General features: G+C 44.2%; 1 protein-coding gene across 3 annotated transcripts in view; it reads left to right on the top strand.

Annotated features, from left to right (window-relative positions):
* Window positions 1–15,096, top strand: part of PHTF2 (putative homeodomain transcription factor 2) — a 211,564-nt gene that overhangs the window by 109,182 nt on the left and 87,286 nt on the right. For 2 of the 3 annotated variants that reach the window (XM_075064450.1, XM_075064461.1), the window contains exons 5-6: window positions 3,499–3,657; window positions 9,835–10,000. The exons of the other annotated variant lie outside the window; for it this stretch is intronic. In XM_075064450.1, coding sequence (XP_074920551.1) covers window positions 3,499–3,657; window positions 9,835–10,000 — 325 coding nt within the window. The remainder of the gene's footprint in view (window positions 1–3,498; window positions 3,658–9,834; window positions 10,001–15,096) is intronic. 3 annotated transcript variants of the gene reach the window in all.

The following is a 15,096-nucleotide window of genomic DNA, read 5'->3' as shown; positions in this document are numbered from 1 at the left end:
ACGCCAGTCTTTCGATGTCAACCAGAAAGAGTCTCCTGTTAAAGTCCTGTTCTACAACAAACCGGGATCGGTAGAAGAGCTGAGAGGCTGTGGGTGCTCCGTGCCGCCGCCCGCTTTCTGAAGCTGTCATCTGCTTCCTGCTCAGTCTGGAACTGTTCCTTGAGTTTGGACACACCGTTCCTCCTATGACTGTGGCTTGGCTGTGCTCTGAACAATGTAGTGGCGGGTTGTTTTCGTTGATGGTGAACCGCTTCGCTGGTGCACTGTGCGATATTCAGGTCTGGCTGAGCCCTTGGGTATGGTGTCTGCTGCTTCTGCCATTCAGGGCCGCTGGCGCCTTCTGGCGTTAGGTTGGAGATGGTTGCAAGCGCTGGAGTCAGTGCTGCAACGGTTCTGGTGCGGTTGCTTTCCATTCCGGTCTGGACTGATGCACTATGGCTGTTGCAGTTGTTGGCAGTGGATCCGATATCCACCACCTCTGTCTGGGTCTCTGTAACACAGATGGGGCCCTTGTGGGTGCTCAGGACAAGGGAGGGGGGAAGCTTGTTGGCCTGGCTGCGTGTGACCATCCCCTCTCTGGCCAGCTTCACACTGGTTGGCAAGTTTCCCCCGTAGCTTGGGGGGGATACTTGTCATCAGTAGACTGCAAAAGTCCACATTTCCTCTGACGAGCCTTGTACTGGGCAGGCAACTCAGCTGTAGGCAGTTTACAGATTTTGACATGAATGGCGTGAATTGTCACTTGGGCCTCTGGTTGATGAATTTGGTCCACTAAGCATTGGTGGATAGCTGACGTTGTGCCGCAGTGTCCCGCACGCGATAACCTTCTTTCCGCCCACTCAATCTCCGCTCGGTGCGCACACGCTGATCTGTGTAGAGGACATCTGTGCGGTGATCATATATGGCTGTAGATCAGTTGGGTGTTGACGTATCGGTTGGAGGTCTAGTGCCCTTTAAAATGTCCGGTTCATTACATTAAAACATCGCCCAGCTGATTGGTCACTGGGTCAAGGTGGGTTGCTGCAGACTGGTGAGGTGGGACAATAGGGTGTCTGGGCTTTCCTTGGTGTAGGTGGGTCTGGGTTTCTCCGGTGATAGGGTTTATTTTCAGTTTGCCCCTCTGATATTCGCTCCCTTGCTAGTAGTTTTTTTCTTTTTTCTGCCACTTCCACCCATCTGCTCCGATCTCCCCCGCCTCGGTTACAGTTTTGGGCTTCTCATTCTAGGATGTACCTTTCTATTCTCAGACACCTCTAAGAACTGCTCCATTTGCTTAGGAAGGACAGCTCTTCCAGAGAGTTAGCACTTGCTCCTGTATCCAGGCTTCCCATTCTTTCCAATGTGGTAACGTGTCGGGTAACTGACACATCTGGTTTCCACCTTAGGGCTCGGAACTGCCGGATTGGGCATGCTCAGGTGTTAGCCCCATTCTGATTCTGGTCTTGGTTTGAAAAAAGTTTACAATCGTTCATGTGGTTCCTTAGGCATTCAGCCGTCACCTCTGCTAAGGGTCCACTGAGCTGTGGCCTCAGCGCTGTCATGTACTGGTCTGTAGGATGCTGTATCCATGGGCAGGCCTTTCGAAATTTCTAAGAAGGCCTCAGTGTCATCACCCACCTTGTAGATGGGGAATTTCTTGGGATGGAAACAGTACCTGGAGAAGGGTTGTTAGAGTTGGTGGGTACATCCTGCTTAGCCCTGCTAATTCAGCGGCCTGCTTGTGGGCCTCCCTCTGGATCTCCATAGCCCTCCGGTGGTCAGCTCTTTGGCCTTCTCTTCTCTTTCTCTCTCTTTATGTTCCATCTCCGTAGTCTTTGTGGGCAGCCTCTTCTCTGGCTATTTCTAATTGTTTTAGTCCATCTGTCTCTTATGTTCGTTGTCTTATCTCTGTTGTTTCCAGCTTAGCCAGCTCAGTTTTTAGTGCTCCACTGATACTCATTTTCCTGCTTTTCTTATGCTGGCCAACACTCTCTGCAGTTCACTGAAACTGGGATGCACTCAGCTCAGGGCTGCTTGGTTAACAGAAACTTTCTAACTAGCTATACTGAGAGGTAGAAAAGAGAGAAAACAATTCAGCTTGTAAATTCCTTTACTGGCTGCTTCTCCACAGCTTGAAGCCTCCTCTTAACAAAGACCTTGTTAAAAAACTAACACCTCTGCCTTCAGGCCTGCTTTCTAAGCAGCTAGAAAGGAGAAAAAAAACCCTACTGGTTTTGGTTCCTAAAAATCCCTCACCGCTGCTCACCATGTCGAGGTTCCTTCCCCACTCTGAACTTTAGGGTACAAATGTGGGGCCTGCATGGACACTTCTAAGCTTATTATTAGCTTAGATCTGGTCCCTGCCACTATCCAGAATTTCAGGTGTCTAGACACTTTCTGTCCCCCAAAACTTTCCCCTCCTGGGTTGCCTTGAGGGACTTCACCAATTCCCTGGTGAAGACAGATCAACCCCTTCGATCTTAAAACAAAGGAGAAATTAAACCATCCCCTCTTCTTTCCCCCACCATCCCTGTGAGTCCAGACCCAATCCCTTGGATCTTAAAACAAGGAAAAATCAATCGAGTTCTTAAAAAGAGAGCTTTTATTAAAGAAAGAAAGTAAAAATCATCTCTGTAAAATCAGGATAGAAATACTTCGCAGGGTATCAGATCTTCATAGCCCAGGAACGCCTTCTAGCCTTAAGTTCAAAGTTACAGCAAACAGAGGATAAATCCTCTCAGCAAAAAAGGAACATTTACAAGTTGAGAAAACAAAAATAAGACTAACACGCCTTGTCTGGCTATTACTTACAAGTTTGAAACATGAGAGACTAATTCAGAAAGATTTGGAGAACCTGGATTGACGTCTGGTCCCTCTTAGTCCCAAGAGCGAACAACCCCCAAAACAAAGAGCACAAACAGAAGACTTCCCTCCACCAAGATTTGAAAGTATTTTGTCCCTCCGTTGGTCCTCTGATCAGGTGTCAGCCAGGTTTACTGAGCTTCTTAACCCTTTACGGGTAAAAAAGACATTAACCCTTAACTATCTGTTTATGACAGCCCTGTTTGTTGTTAGTGTATTTAACAGTTGTATCCATAAAATGTATATTTAGCCAACTCTATGTAAATCTTAAATTCCTGGTCATTTGACTATTTGTAATGTGTTTTAGGTAACTCAGGTAGAAAAACTGAAGTTATGCATAACACAGTAAGGAGTATCTAACTTTATTCTAATACAGCAAAATAAAATCATGCAGTTAAAAATGAACTTTCACTTTTCAACAAAAATCCTTAATGGTTGGTTGCTTTATTCTATGCAATACTGGAGGTGGATTTGAACTTTGGAATCCTGCAACAGGTTGCCTTTATACCACTTGGATGGTGCATGTGTATATATGAATGTACCATATGGATGCATTAATACACAAGACAGCATTGTGATTATATTGTACTAAAATGGTAACCAGAACTTTATTAGATAAGTGTTTTTAAGAATAACATATGTTTTCTTTAATTTTAGGATCTGCCTTTGCTAAAGCAAAACCTGAAAGTCCTTGGACGTCTCTGACCCGAAAAGGAATTGTTCGAGTAGTTTTCTTTCCATTTTTCTGCAGGTGGTGGTTACAAGTGACATCAAATGTCATCTTTTTCTGGCTGCTTGTTCTTTACCTTCTACAAGGTATAATTGGATAATAAGATAATATAAAAGCAAACATTTGTTTTTAACAATCTTGAAAATACTGTATCTTGTCAAGTTCACTCAGTACTGACAAGATCCAGTATTTTCAAAATGCTGAGCAGTCCTAATAAATGCACCTTTAACTTACACAGCTTACTTCAGATAAAGGCTGCTTTCCAAGGACCCCCTCGTAAGTCCTGGCAAAAGGAGGAGAAGAGACCATAGATTGCAGCACACAGCATTGTGGCCAGTAGCATTGGGAATTGGCATCAGAGCTTTCTAAATTACACAGGGGGGCATGGAACAATCCAGGATTGGGAGGGCATAATGGTGGCTTAAAGCCACTTTAGCACCTCTTCCACTTGAACAGTGAAATCTGTGCTGTGCTTCCATCCTGTCTATGATGAATATGAATATTAAGAGTTTTCTGAACATCCATGGAATGCCAGAACTCTGAGTCCTGACGAAAATCACCTCATCCTCACCCTTCCAGTAGCAATGCTGGTCAACTATTTTCTTCACCATTTTTCCCTGCTGCCCAAACTTCTAGCTCCACTTCCCAGTAATACTTCCTTTTGCTTGCCTTTATATATGCACCCTGTTTCTAAGTGTATTTAAAATCCATAATTGATGATGAATTTAGGTTCTATAATAGCTGTGCGTTCTGGGTATATTTTAAATCACTGGGGAGATTTTACTCTGGGTAGATGCAATCTGTGGATAGTTGGGTGTATTTTTTTTCATTTAATATATTCATCAGCCTAAAATCAGATTAAAAGGATGTTAACATACTGTAAAACCATGCAAGTATGTATCCCAACAAATATCCACAAAGGGACCTTCCTTTTTTAATCTATTGAAAGTGTGTGTGGTTGTGTGTATGTATGTGTGTGTGTATATTAAAAAAAAAAAAAAAACCTGCTATTCTCCACAACCTTCTGTGGAATCTCCCATCTGGTCTTGGGAGGGTCTAGCCCATACGCTGTGCAGATGTTCCTGTACACAATGCCAGCCACTTGGTTGTGTGCCGTTCAGTGTATGCTGTTCCTGCCTGCATCTTACATCCTGCCACTATGTGTTGGACTGTCTCTGAGGCCTCTCTGCACAGTCTGCACCTTGGGTCCTCTCTAGTGTGGTAGACCCTGCTTCAATGGATCTGGTGCTCAGTGCCTGTTCCTGTGCTGCTATGATCAGTGCCTCAGTGCTGTCTTTTAGTCCAGCCCTTTCCAGCCACTGGTAGGATTTCCCAATGTCAGCCACCTCAGCTATCTGTCGATGGTACATCCCATGCAGGGTCTTGTCTTGCCATGGCACTTCTTCTGCTTGGTCTTCCTCCATGTCTGCTGCTGCCTCAGGCATTCTCTCAGCAGCTCATCTTTGGGGCCATCTTACTGATGTACTCCTGGATGTTCCGGGTTTCGTCCAGGACAGTGGCTTTGACGCTCACCAAGCCCCGCCCGCCTTCTTTCCGGCTGGTATACAGTCTCTGGGTGTTGGACTTGGGGTGGAAACCTCCGTGCATTGTGAGGAGCTTCCGGGTCTTCACATCGGCAGCCTCCATGTCCTCCTTTGGCCAGCTCACTATACCGGCAGGGTATCTGATGACCGGCAGGGCGTATCTGTTGATGGCGTGGATCTTGTTCTTCCCACTGAGCTGGCTCTTCAGGACCTGTCTTATCCTTTGGTGATACTTGGATGTTGCTGTCTTCCTTGCCTCCTCATCGTGGTTTCCATGTGACTGTGGGACGCCAAGGTACTTGTAGCTGGTCTGTATGTCTGCTATGTGGCCCGCTGGTAGTTCCACCCCATCAGTCTTGACTACCTTCCCTCTCTTCACTACCATCCGGCCACACTTCTCCAGTCCGAATGACATCCCGATATCCTCACTGTAGATCCGCGTCAGGTGGATTAGCGAGTCGATGTCTCGTTCATTCTTAGCATACAGCTTGATGTCATCCATGTAGAGGAGGTGGCTGATGGTAGTTCCACTCCTGAACCTGTACCCGTATCCAGTCCTTGTGATTATCTGGCTGAGGGGGTTTAAGCCTATGCAGAACAGCAGCGGGGACAGTGCATCACCTTGGTATATGCCGCACTTGATGGCCACTTGTGCAAGCTGCCTTGAGTTGACTTCCAGTGTTGTCTTCCATAGTCCCATTGAGTTCTTGAGGAAGGTCCTTAGTGTCCTGTTGACTTTGTATAGCGCCAGACATTCACAGATCCACGTGTGCGGCATTGAGTCGTAGGCTTTCCTGTAGTCAATCCAGGCTGTGCTCAGATTGGTCTGTCTAGACCTTGAGTCTTGGGCGACTGCTCTATCTATGAGCAACTGGTGTTTTGAGCCTCTGGTGTTGTTCCCAATGCCCTTCTGAGCTGTGCTCATGTACTGGCCCATATGGTCCTGTAGCTTGGCGGCTATGATGCCTGATAGGACTTTCCATGTTGTGGGGAGGCAGGTTATTGGCCGGTAGTTGGACGGTTCTGTTCCCTTGCAGGGGTCTTTCATGATCAGCACTGTCCTTCCTTGTGTTAGCCAGTTTGGGTGGGAGCCTGCTGCTAGCAGCTGGTTCATCTGTGCTGCTAGGCGTTCATGCACTGCTGTTAGTTTCTTTAGCCAGTAGGTGTGGATCATGTCTGGTCCAGGTGCTGTCCAGCTCTTCATGTTCTTGACCCGCTGCTGGATGTCTTCTACTGTGATGGTGACTGGTTTCTGTTCTGGAGATTGCTGTGCTCTGTTCTCAGGTCCTGCAGCCACTTTGCACTGGTGTTATGAGTCTTCTCTTTCTCCCATATGTTCTTCCAGTACTGTTCAGTTTCTGCTGCTGGTGGCTCTGCTGTTATTGTGTTGTTGCACTGCAGTTGGGAGTACACCTTGGATGGTTCTTGGAGAACAGGGCATTTACTTTTTTGGCCTCTGCTTCTCTAGTGTATCTCCTTAGCCTGGTAGCCAGTGCTGTGAGCCTTTGTTTAGCAGTCTCTAGGGCTTCAGATGGAGTCAGGCCCTTGTATTTTTTCAGTAGCCGAGTCTTATCCTTAATCTCTACACCCTTCTGTAGTTCCACCAGCTGACTAACTTCTCTCCGAGTCGCCTTGATCTTATCCTCCAACCTCATTTTCCAGGGTGGGTACATACTGTTGTTCTTCTTGATCGTGTAGCCAAGCATCTCCAGGATTACAGAGGCTGTAGCGTATACCAGTTCATTGGTTTGAGTTATGGTGGTAGTAGGGATTGTCATGAGGGCTCTATGGCATCTTCTAACATACTATCTGATGGTACTTCTCCACTGAGCCTTGGTAATCGGTCTCGAGGATTGACTGTAGCTAGTTTCTCCATGATCTTATGCCTCATATCAGCTGCTGTGCTCTGCAATGGAGGGGTGGCAGTGAAGTTTCAGCTTCAGGTGTGGGCTGCACATCCACTTTGTTCTTCCAGGTCTTCTTGAGTCTGGGATGTAATGTGGAGTTGGTCTATCTCAAGCTGTGAGAGCAGCTTCCTCTTTACTATGTTGAAGCGTTGGGTAACTAGCTGTTTCTCAGTAAGTGTGGATGTAGGTCTTTTGTCCATCCATAGTCCCCTCATACGTTTCATATATCCCTCTCATTAGGTCTACTGTTGTAGTAGCATTCCATCAATTCCAGGTTCTCTTGTCTCGTCCATGAATGGTTTGTTCCAGTAGCCCACTTATCGTCAGATTGTCCTGGTTCCTCAACATCTGGCGCGGACCTTGTTAATCCGGGCGACGTCCGAGCCGGCATGACTCTCCTAGTTCGTGTCACTCTCATATTTGAGGTAGGCAGGTGAAGCGTTAGGGGGTCTTTTGCCCAAGGACCCCTACTGGAAAGTTGGGTACCAACTGGGATTTGAACCCCGGTCTCTCGTATCAAAGGGCGGTCTCCCATATCAAAGGGCGGCGCTCTTAACCACTACGCTATCCAGTCGCATCCAATATGTGTTTGTGCACGCACGCACGCACACACACACTTTAGAAGAATTTACTATGGTATCATGCATGTCAATTTAAAATGAATCTTTGAAACAAGATCAAAGATTGAAGACCTTCCACTTGAAGGGGATGGACATTTTAGTTCTAAAACAAATGGAGTCTTAGAGAAAATGAGAGGCAAGATTAACAGCTATGCATCAGGGTTTCTCGCAGCCGTTTAAGAGGGAAATTCCTATACCTGCCTTCAAATAGCAAAGGAAACATTGTCCACCTTATTCTTCATCTTTGTATTTCAACAAAGGCACACGCTACCAGCAGCTACAATGGCAATCGCTGCTTCTTGGTAGCAATATAAAAGACGTTCCTGTAAATCCATGATGAGACAAAGGAATTTGTCCTCCATTGCTTCTGTGCCTGCAGTTAGAGTGCAGGTGTGACATGAAGTTCAAGAGCACCAAACAACCTCGAATTCACTTCCCCTAACACTTGGAGACTCTTTGTGTCATGTTTACAGCAAGTGGCAAAAGACTCTGTAGACTGATGGGTTTTGGATATTATAAAAGGACAGTTTGAAATCTTCCCTCCAGATCAACTTCCCCTCCCTCTCTTTTCATGGATCCCTGTCAAAAGTTGGTGTTAAGAATAGAAATCTACACTCTAGTAATGGAGGGAGCAGTAGAGAAGGTTCAGGAAAATCTCAAAAATTGGGATTCCTACTCTCACTGTTTCCTAATTTCAAGGAAATATGGAGGTCTTCGTCTCATGCTGGATCCAGGGCTGAACAGATACATCCAAAAGTTCGTCTTCAAGTAGTGTCCCTATGAATGCTCCACTGTAGGTGCATCTGTGTCCCTGTGCCTCTAATTGGAGACTTTTAATAAGAGGTCTCTGGAATCGCTAGGAGTCTTGCCTTCATATCAGTGTTCTGGAGTTGAGAGCAATTTGTTAGCGCTCAGATCATTCCTCTCTCTGGTCAGATCATTCAGTACTCAAGTGCAAAGATCAGTGGTTCAAGTGGCCACAGACAATATAACACTAGCTCTGCATGTGACATGGTCTCTTAATGAGTCAGTGGACCAGCTACACAGAGACTTTTCCCAGATGCACAAATGATACTTTGTGGCTTCATAGCTACTTTGGTACTTCAGATAAAGATCTAATTACCAGAAGATTTAACACTTAAGTGCCCTTCTTTTCTTTTTTTCAAGAGCAGGAGTCAGTTACTCACTCTCTAACAGATACAGTCCTCCTAAATTGGGGTACAGATCTGATGTATGCTTTCCCTCCATTCCTTATAATGTGGAAGATTGTGAAGATGATCAGCCAGGATGATACTTATTGCCCCAGCGCAGCCAAGATAGCAGTGATACATGGACTTATGCCTTCTTTCCAAAGGGAATTACAGACACTTACTTGTGTCACAGCAGCAATGGAAAATATACTATTCAGATCTGCTTTCACTGCATATGACAATATGGGCGATAGGACTCTGGTAGAATTAGAGCAATCTTTCTCTGTAGATGTACAGTATGTTTTACTTAACTCTAGAAGACAAGCAACTAGGAAATGTGATTTAAAATGGAAAAAATGTTCACTGTGGCTGTATGATCAAGTAGTTGTATGTAACAAGTAGTTGCACCAGGACACTTTCCATGAAACAAGCTGACATTCTAGTTCAGAGGACTCATGGTGTTTGTGAGATATAAGAAAAAATGTCCTATAATATTGAACACATTGATCCATTTTATTACAATTCCAAAACATGTGAAAACATGCCATGCTGTGGTCTACATACAGATGAAAATAAATTTGTAATAGATGTGACAGTATGAATAAGTGATATTGTCCTATAGTTGTTAGGATTACTAGAAGATTAAAAAATTACTATTTAAAGATTTCTTCCAATTATCCTCTGAGATCACCAGACCTGGAAATTGTTTCCATGTGTCTGGGTCAGAAATGACATCTATATTTGCAGCATATAATTTAGATATCAGAATGGGTGTGGTTCTACTTGTAAGATTAGAGTAGAATCTGCAACCTGTCATTTAGCAATACAGGTTGTATCAGAGGATATATTTGGCTTGAGTGAGTTAGGTGAAGAGCAGTTAGGATGTGGAAAAGGATCTCCAGAGTTGTGAACAGTTTTTATTTTGTGAAATATCCATGTTAGTTGACCAATAGAGCAATTCAAGACAATTGAGACACTGAATATTTTTTTCCTTTTTTGCAGTTGCCGCAATAGTATTATTCTATACAGCAGCAAGCTCACATAACATACCTCTGACTGAAGTAATTGGGCCAATATGGCTAATGTTGCTACTTGGAACTGTGCATTGCCAGATAGTTTCAACACGAACTCCTAAACCACCACCTAGCACAGGGGGTAAAAGAAGAAGGTACAGTCTATACTAAAATGTTTTCTATCAGTTAGGATCATGAGTACATGAAATTATTTTGGAATATACCATCTCTGAACCATTTTGCAAGGTTTTGTCTACAATGGTGTATGATATGCATTGTCTTGTAAGAAATTTGAGTACTGTGTATATATTTACTAAACTTTAAAAGTTATTGTTAAAAACTTTAGTCTTGTGATTTCACCTTTATTTTCTGTGTATTGAACCTTTTTGTCTTCAAATGTGTGTGTGCACAATATTGTAGAGACTGTCGGTAAATATGAATGTCAAACTTACAGGTTATTCAGTACTCAAATAACTGATCATAATCTTCCTGTTGGAGGCCCAACATTATAAGAGAAACAGTGCAACCACAAACAATGGGCCCATCCTGGGCCATACACTAATGAAAGGGTTATCTGCTATGAGTAATCCTTTGAAATTGTGCAAACTACTCCACAACAGGACATTTTGTGGTTTGAGCCTTTAGTGTTTAGTCAATACTTTTTTTGTCTAGAAGAAATTAATATTAAGAAAATGGACAGTTTCTTAATGGTGCTGAATGTTTTAAATATTTATTAAAACAAAATGGTAAATTACTAAGATTAATATGTTTTTGAGAACTCTCTTATTTTGCGATGCTTACAAAAAATTGTTTGAATCACTTAGAGCTAATGGAGACATTTATAAAGATGCCTTCAATTTAATTCTTTTCTGATAAAGGAAATTAGGAAAGCAGCACATTTGGAAGTACATACGGGAAGGAGATGGCTCTAGTACCAACAGATAACGACACAAGAGGGAACAGTGCAGAGCTAGGTACAAGGCACCCCTTACAGTATGGCACCGTCTTCCAGAGATACCTGGCTATGCTGCTTTCCTTTTTATCGAAGGTTGTATTTATAAGCAATGTATGTATTAGATTTGTGCTATCCGTTTCTGAAAAAGTAATATTTGATCTATATTTCTATCAAAATGTTTTTCTACCAAAACAGAATATTTCTGTTTTTCTAACATACCTCTGAATTATTTGAAGCTGTGTAGACATGTCTTTATTTTAGCTAATTCCAGTGAAAGACAAAATGTAATGGCGTAGTTTACAAATGTGTTTGAATTGCTGAGGGAGAGGCAGAGCTGGGAAACTACAGCCCCCTGTAGGGCCGATATCTGACCCATGGGAGCTAGCCCCACAGCTGTCTCTCCTACCCCGCAGCCGCGCAGGCAGGGCGGGGGCGATTTGGTTGAGAGCTTCTACAGGCAGCGCATCAGCATGCTTAGCTCTGGTCAGGCGGTGTGGCTCCCAGGACATCGACTCAGTAGTGCATGGTAAGGGGGCCGGAGAGTTGGATAGGGGGCCATGGGGCAGTCAGGGAGCAGGAGGCAGTTGGAAATGGGCGGAGTTCGGAGGGCGGTGGTGGTCAGGGAATGGGAAGGGGGATTGGATTAGTGTGGAGTCCCGGGGTGTGTCAAGGAGGCGAGGGTGTGGGATAAGGTCGGGGAAGGGGGGAGAGGGGTTGGATAGGTGTGGGTCTCCGGAGGGCCTGTTCAGGTAACACGAAGTGGTGGGATAAGAGTTGGGCGCAGTCAGGAACTGGGAAGCAGGGGGTTGGTAATAGGGGGTGAGGTCGCCAAGAGGGGGCAGTTATGGGGAGGGGGGCTGGTGGGTCGGAGGGTTCTGGAGGGGCAGTCAGGGGGCGGGAGTGGAGAAGGTGGATGCGGGTCGGGGCCCCCGCAGGCGTTGGGGAGGCACAGTTTCCTACCAGCCCCATACAGTTTTCCAATATCAGTACGGCCCTTCAGGCCCTGATATTAAGGGCTATCAAAGGTAAGGACACTTCGTTTCTCTATTTTTAATCCTGCAGAGAATAACTTACTGGTGCAATGAATCCATGGCATGACAAATTCAAATGAATTTTCTTGCTCTAACTCTATGCCTGCAAAAAAAAAAAAAAAAAAAGTCGTGTCAAATAGCTGTAAGCTTTTATTGTTCTGCAAGGACCATAGAACACTTAAGGTAATGAACTGCAACTTGCATATTTCTTTTTTTTAAATTAAGCCTTTATACGATTGGAGGGAAAGTATAGTTGTTGTGCCCTTCAGTAACCTATTTCTTTTGCAAAAAACGAATCTATCCAAACAATGGTTCTTGGGAAAACTTACGTAAAAACATTTGATAGCTCTCTAGAATCCAAATGCAAGTGCACTATACAACTGCATTAAAAATTGGGAGGCATTTAGAAACAGTTCAAAATATGGTATGTAATGGAAAGTGGTCTAAAATTGAGAAAAGTAATACTGCAGTTTCCTACATGTATGTTTTATGGTGGAAGTCTCGTCTTAATATTACTACACTAACATCTTTCATATTTGTGATTGTGCTCTTGAACTCTGATAAAGTTTATTCGGTGTTCTAAAGTTAATTACCAGGCGCTTCATACTGAGCTGCAGGCTTTTAGATATTTTAAAGCACTGGCAATTCCATCCCATTTTAAATTTATATACATTTTATTTACATTTTTCATTATGTAAACTAAACTGGCTTTGAAAAGTATAAGTAATCAAACGGGTGATCTTTTTGAGTAAGCCAGCATCTAAATGAATTGTTCTTCATGCAGTTTATTCCAGCACATCTGGAGCTGATTGTGTAAAGTGCTGAATATCTTCAACTTTCATAGAAATCAACTGTACTTAGCACCACACAGGATCAGGCCTGTGGCAACCCAAAATTTTCCCTCACTTTCTCAAGGGTCAGCATCACATATGCAATATTTCCAGTTAAGCAATGCTGTCTGTGTCTCACTTTAGAACTTATTTACATCATTTAATCAAATCTCAGGGTTATAAGCAATGAGAAGAACTTGCTACACCCCACCCTGAAAGGCTAGAGCTTCTTCGATAGCCCATCTGAGGAAACTGAAAACTCAGATCTAACCTACGCCTCATATGACACATTGCATAGCACTATTATTAGGTCATTAGGAAGGCTCAGGTTGTCTTTGTGTACACTATGAGCTGGGATCTGTGATTCCCTTGCTTGTGTACATGTTTAGCATTTGCTTTCATCAACCTAGCATGAGTGTAAATAGCAGCATAGCTGCGGTTGTATGGGTAGCAGTAGTGGAGGCAGGGCTGAGCTGTGCTGAGTGCATACTCACTGGTTTCAGGTAGGTTTGTACTCAGTTTAGCTTAATTCACTAAGAGAACTATACTAAACCATATTAAGGCTACTTTTAATTCTGAATAATAGTATCCACACAGGGACTTAATGCAGCTTAACAAAGCCACTTCGAATTCACACCGTTCGTTAATTTGGATTCACTTTCCTGGATGTTCCCATGTAGACAAACACTTATTACCGTAGCTGAAGGTACATTCAACATTTCGCTGTACATGATTACTTCCATTTTCCGTGGTCAGAAGGGTCTAGTTACAGTCAGCACAGAGAATCATGGAAGCTAGCTGTGGTGAAGTTTCATGCTATTGCTCTACTACTGCCACAGAGCTACCAGTGCAGAAAATACTGCTTCTAGCATAGCCTGTGGTATGGAACAAATGGAACTGAATTTGATTTGTGATCTTTTTTTTTTTTTTTCCCCCTATACCAAAGGAATTGTTAACATTGTTTCCCAGATATTCACCTTCATGATTCACTGTGTATAAGCTGTTCAGTCAATCCCTTGCACCTTTTCCTCTATAGAGGAAATGTTTTGCATGTTTTTTTTTTTTTTTCCCCCCCGAACACCTACAATATTGTATATAATAATGAGTGTTGTGTGATGATGTAATCCACACACCTACTGGGTGTAGTGCTCTGTCCCATCTAATGGCACTGAGACCACTTAGGCCACGTCTACACTACGGGATAATATCGAATTAGCTAAAAATCGGTTTCTTAAAACTGATATTATAAAGTCGAGTGTGCGCGTCCACACTAGGTCTGGGACAGTAATTCTGGGGTCACAAAAAGCCCTCACAAGCCCAGACAGTGAAGAGCAGCGGGCTTACAGAGTGCCGCTGCAGCCCATGTTGTAACCACCCTCAAGCTCACGTTCCTATGGCTCCCTACCAGCACCAGTAACGGTTTAAGAACGTTACTGTGTGGTGTGATAGCGTGACTTTGGTAACGACTGTACCTCCCTCCACCTACCAGCTGCACCCCACGTGTGACAGTTGTCCAAGTCAAAAAGCCTGTGTCAATTACGTTGGAAATGAGCTTATGGCCTTTTCCTTCCCTCCTATCCCTCTCCCAAAGCACAGCGGCAGGGATTACCTTGATTATTTTCTCTGCCTCTTTTATAAATTACTTCTTTACATTAAAGAATTACATCAAAAGGTGGAGGTGGGTTTGCTTCAGAAGTGATTTTTTAAGAAAGATATACATGATTTTTTAAACGAACTACTGACTTTATTTTCCTTCAGCAAGCTTGTAACGTAAAGGGGAAGGGTGGGGGGTGGTGCTTAAACAGGAATGAGTCAATCAGGGGGAGGGTTCATCAATGGGGAAACAATACACAGCAGTCACACCGTACCCTGGCCCGTTGCTGAACTCTTTTCAGGCTTCTCTGATGTGCACCGGCCTCCTGGTGTGCTCTTCTAATCGCGCTGTCTCTGGCTGCTTCGTACTCAGCGGCCACGTGGATTTGCCTTCAGGCCTTCCCACCCCGCCCACAAATGGTCTCCCCCCTTACTCTCTTCCAGAGATTGTGTGTAGCACACAGCAAGCAGCAATTACAAAAACGGACATTGGTTGGCTCGAGGTCTTGAGCGAGTTTAAAGTAATGTTCGCCAGCGCCCTTTTAAACGGCCAGTGCACATTCTCCACATACCTGCACTTGCTCTCCTGTAGTTGACAGCTCCTGACCACATCGTCCAGGCTGCCTGTGTATGTGCTTCATGAGCCTGGGCATCAAGGATAGGCTGGGTCACCATGGATAACGACAGGCATTTCAGCCAATCCCAATGGTCTATATTTTGGTCTGGGATAGTAATTCCCTTTGCTGCAAGCCGTTTAACAGAGTAGTACTTCTGAGAGCGGCGTCATGAACCCTTCCTGGGCCATCCCACGTGGATGGTGGTGAAACGTCCCAGTGTTGATC

The sequence above is a fragment of the Chelonoidis abingdonii genome, chromosome 1 (assembly GCF_003597395.2).
Source record: "Chelonoidis abingdonii isolate Lonesome George chromosome 1, CheloAbing_2.0, whole genome shotgun sequence".
NCBI classification, from domain to species: Eukaryota; Metazoa; Chordata; order Testudines; family Testudinidae; genus Chelonoidis; species Chelonoidis abingdonii.
The sequence above is the reverse complement of the archived record's forward strand: the minus strand, read 5'-3'. Positions and strand labels throughout refer to the sequence as shown.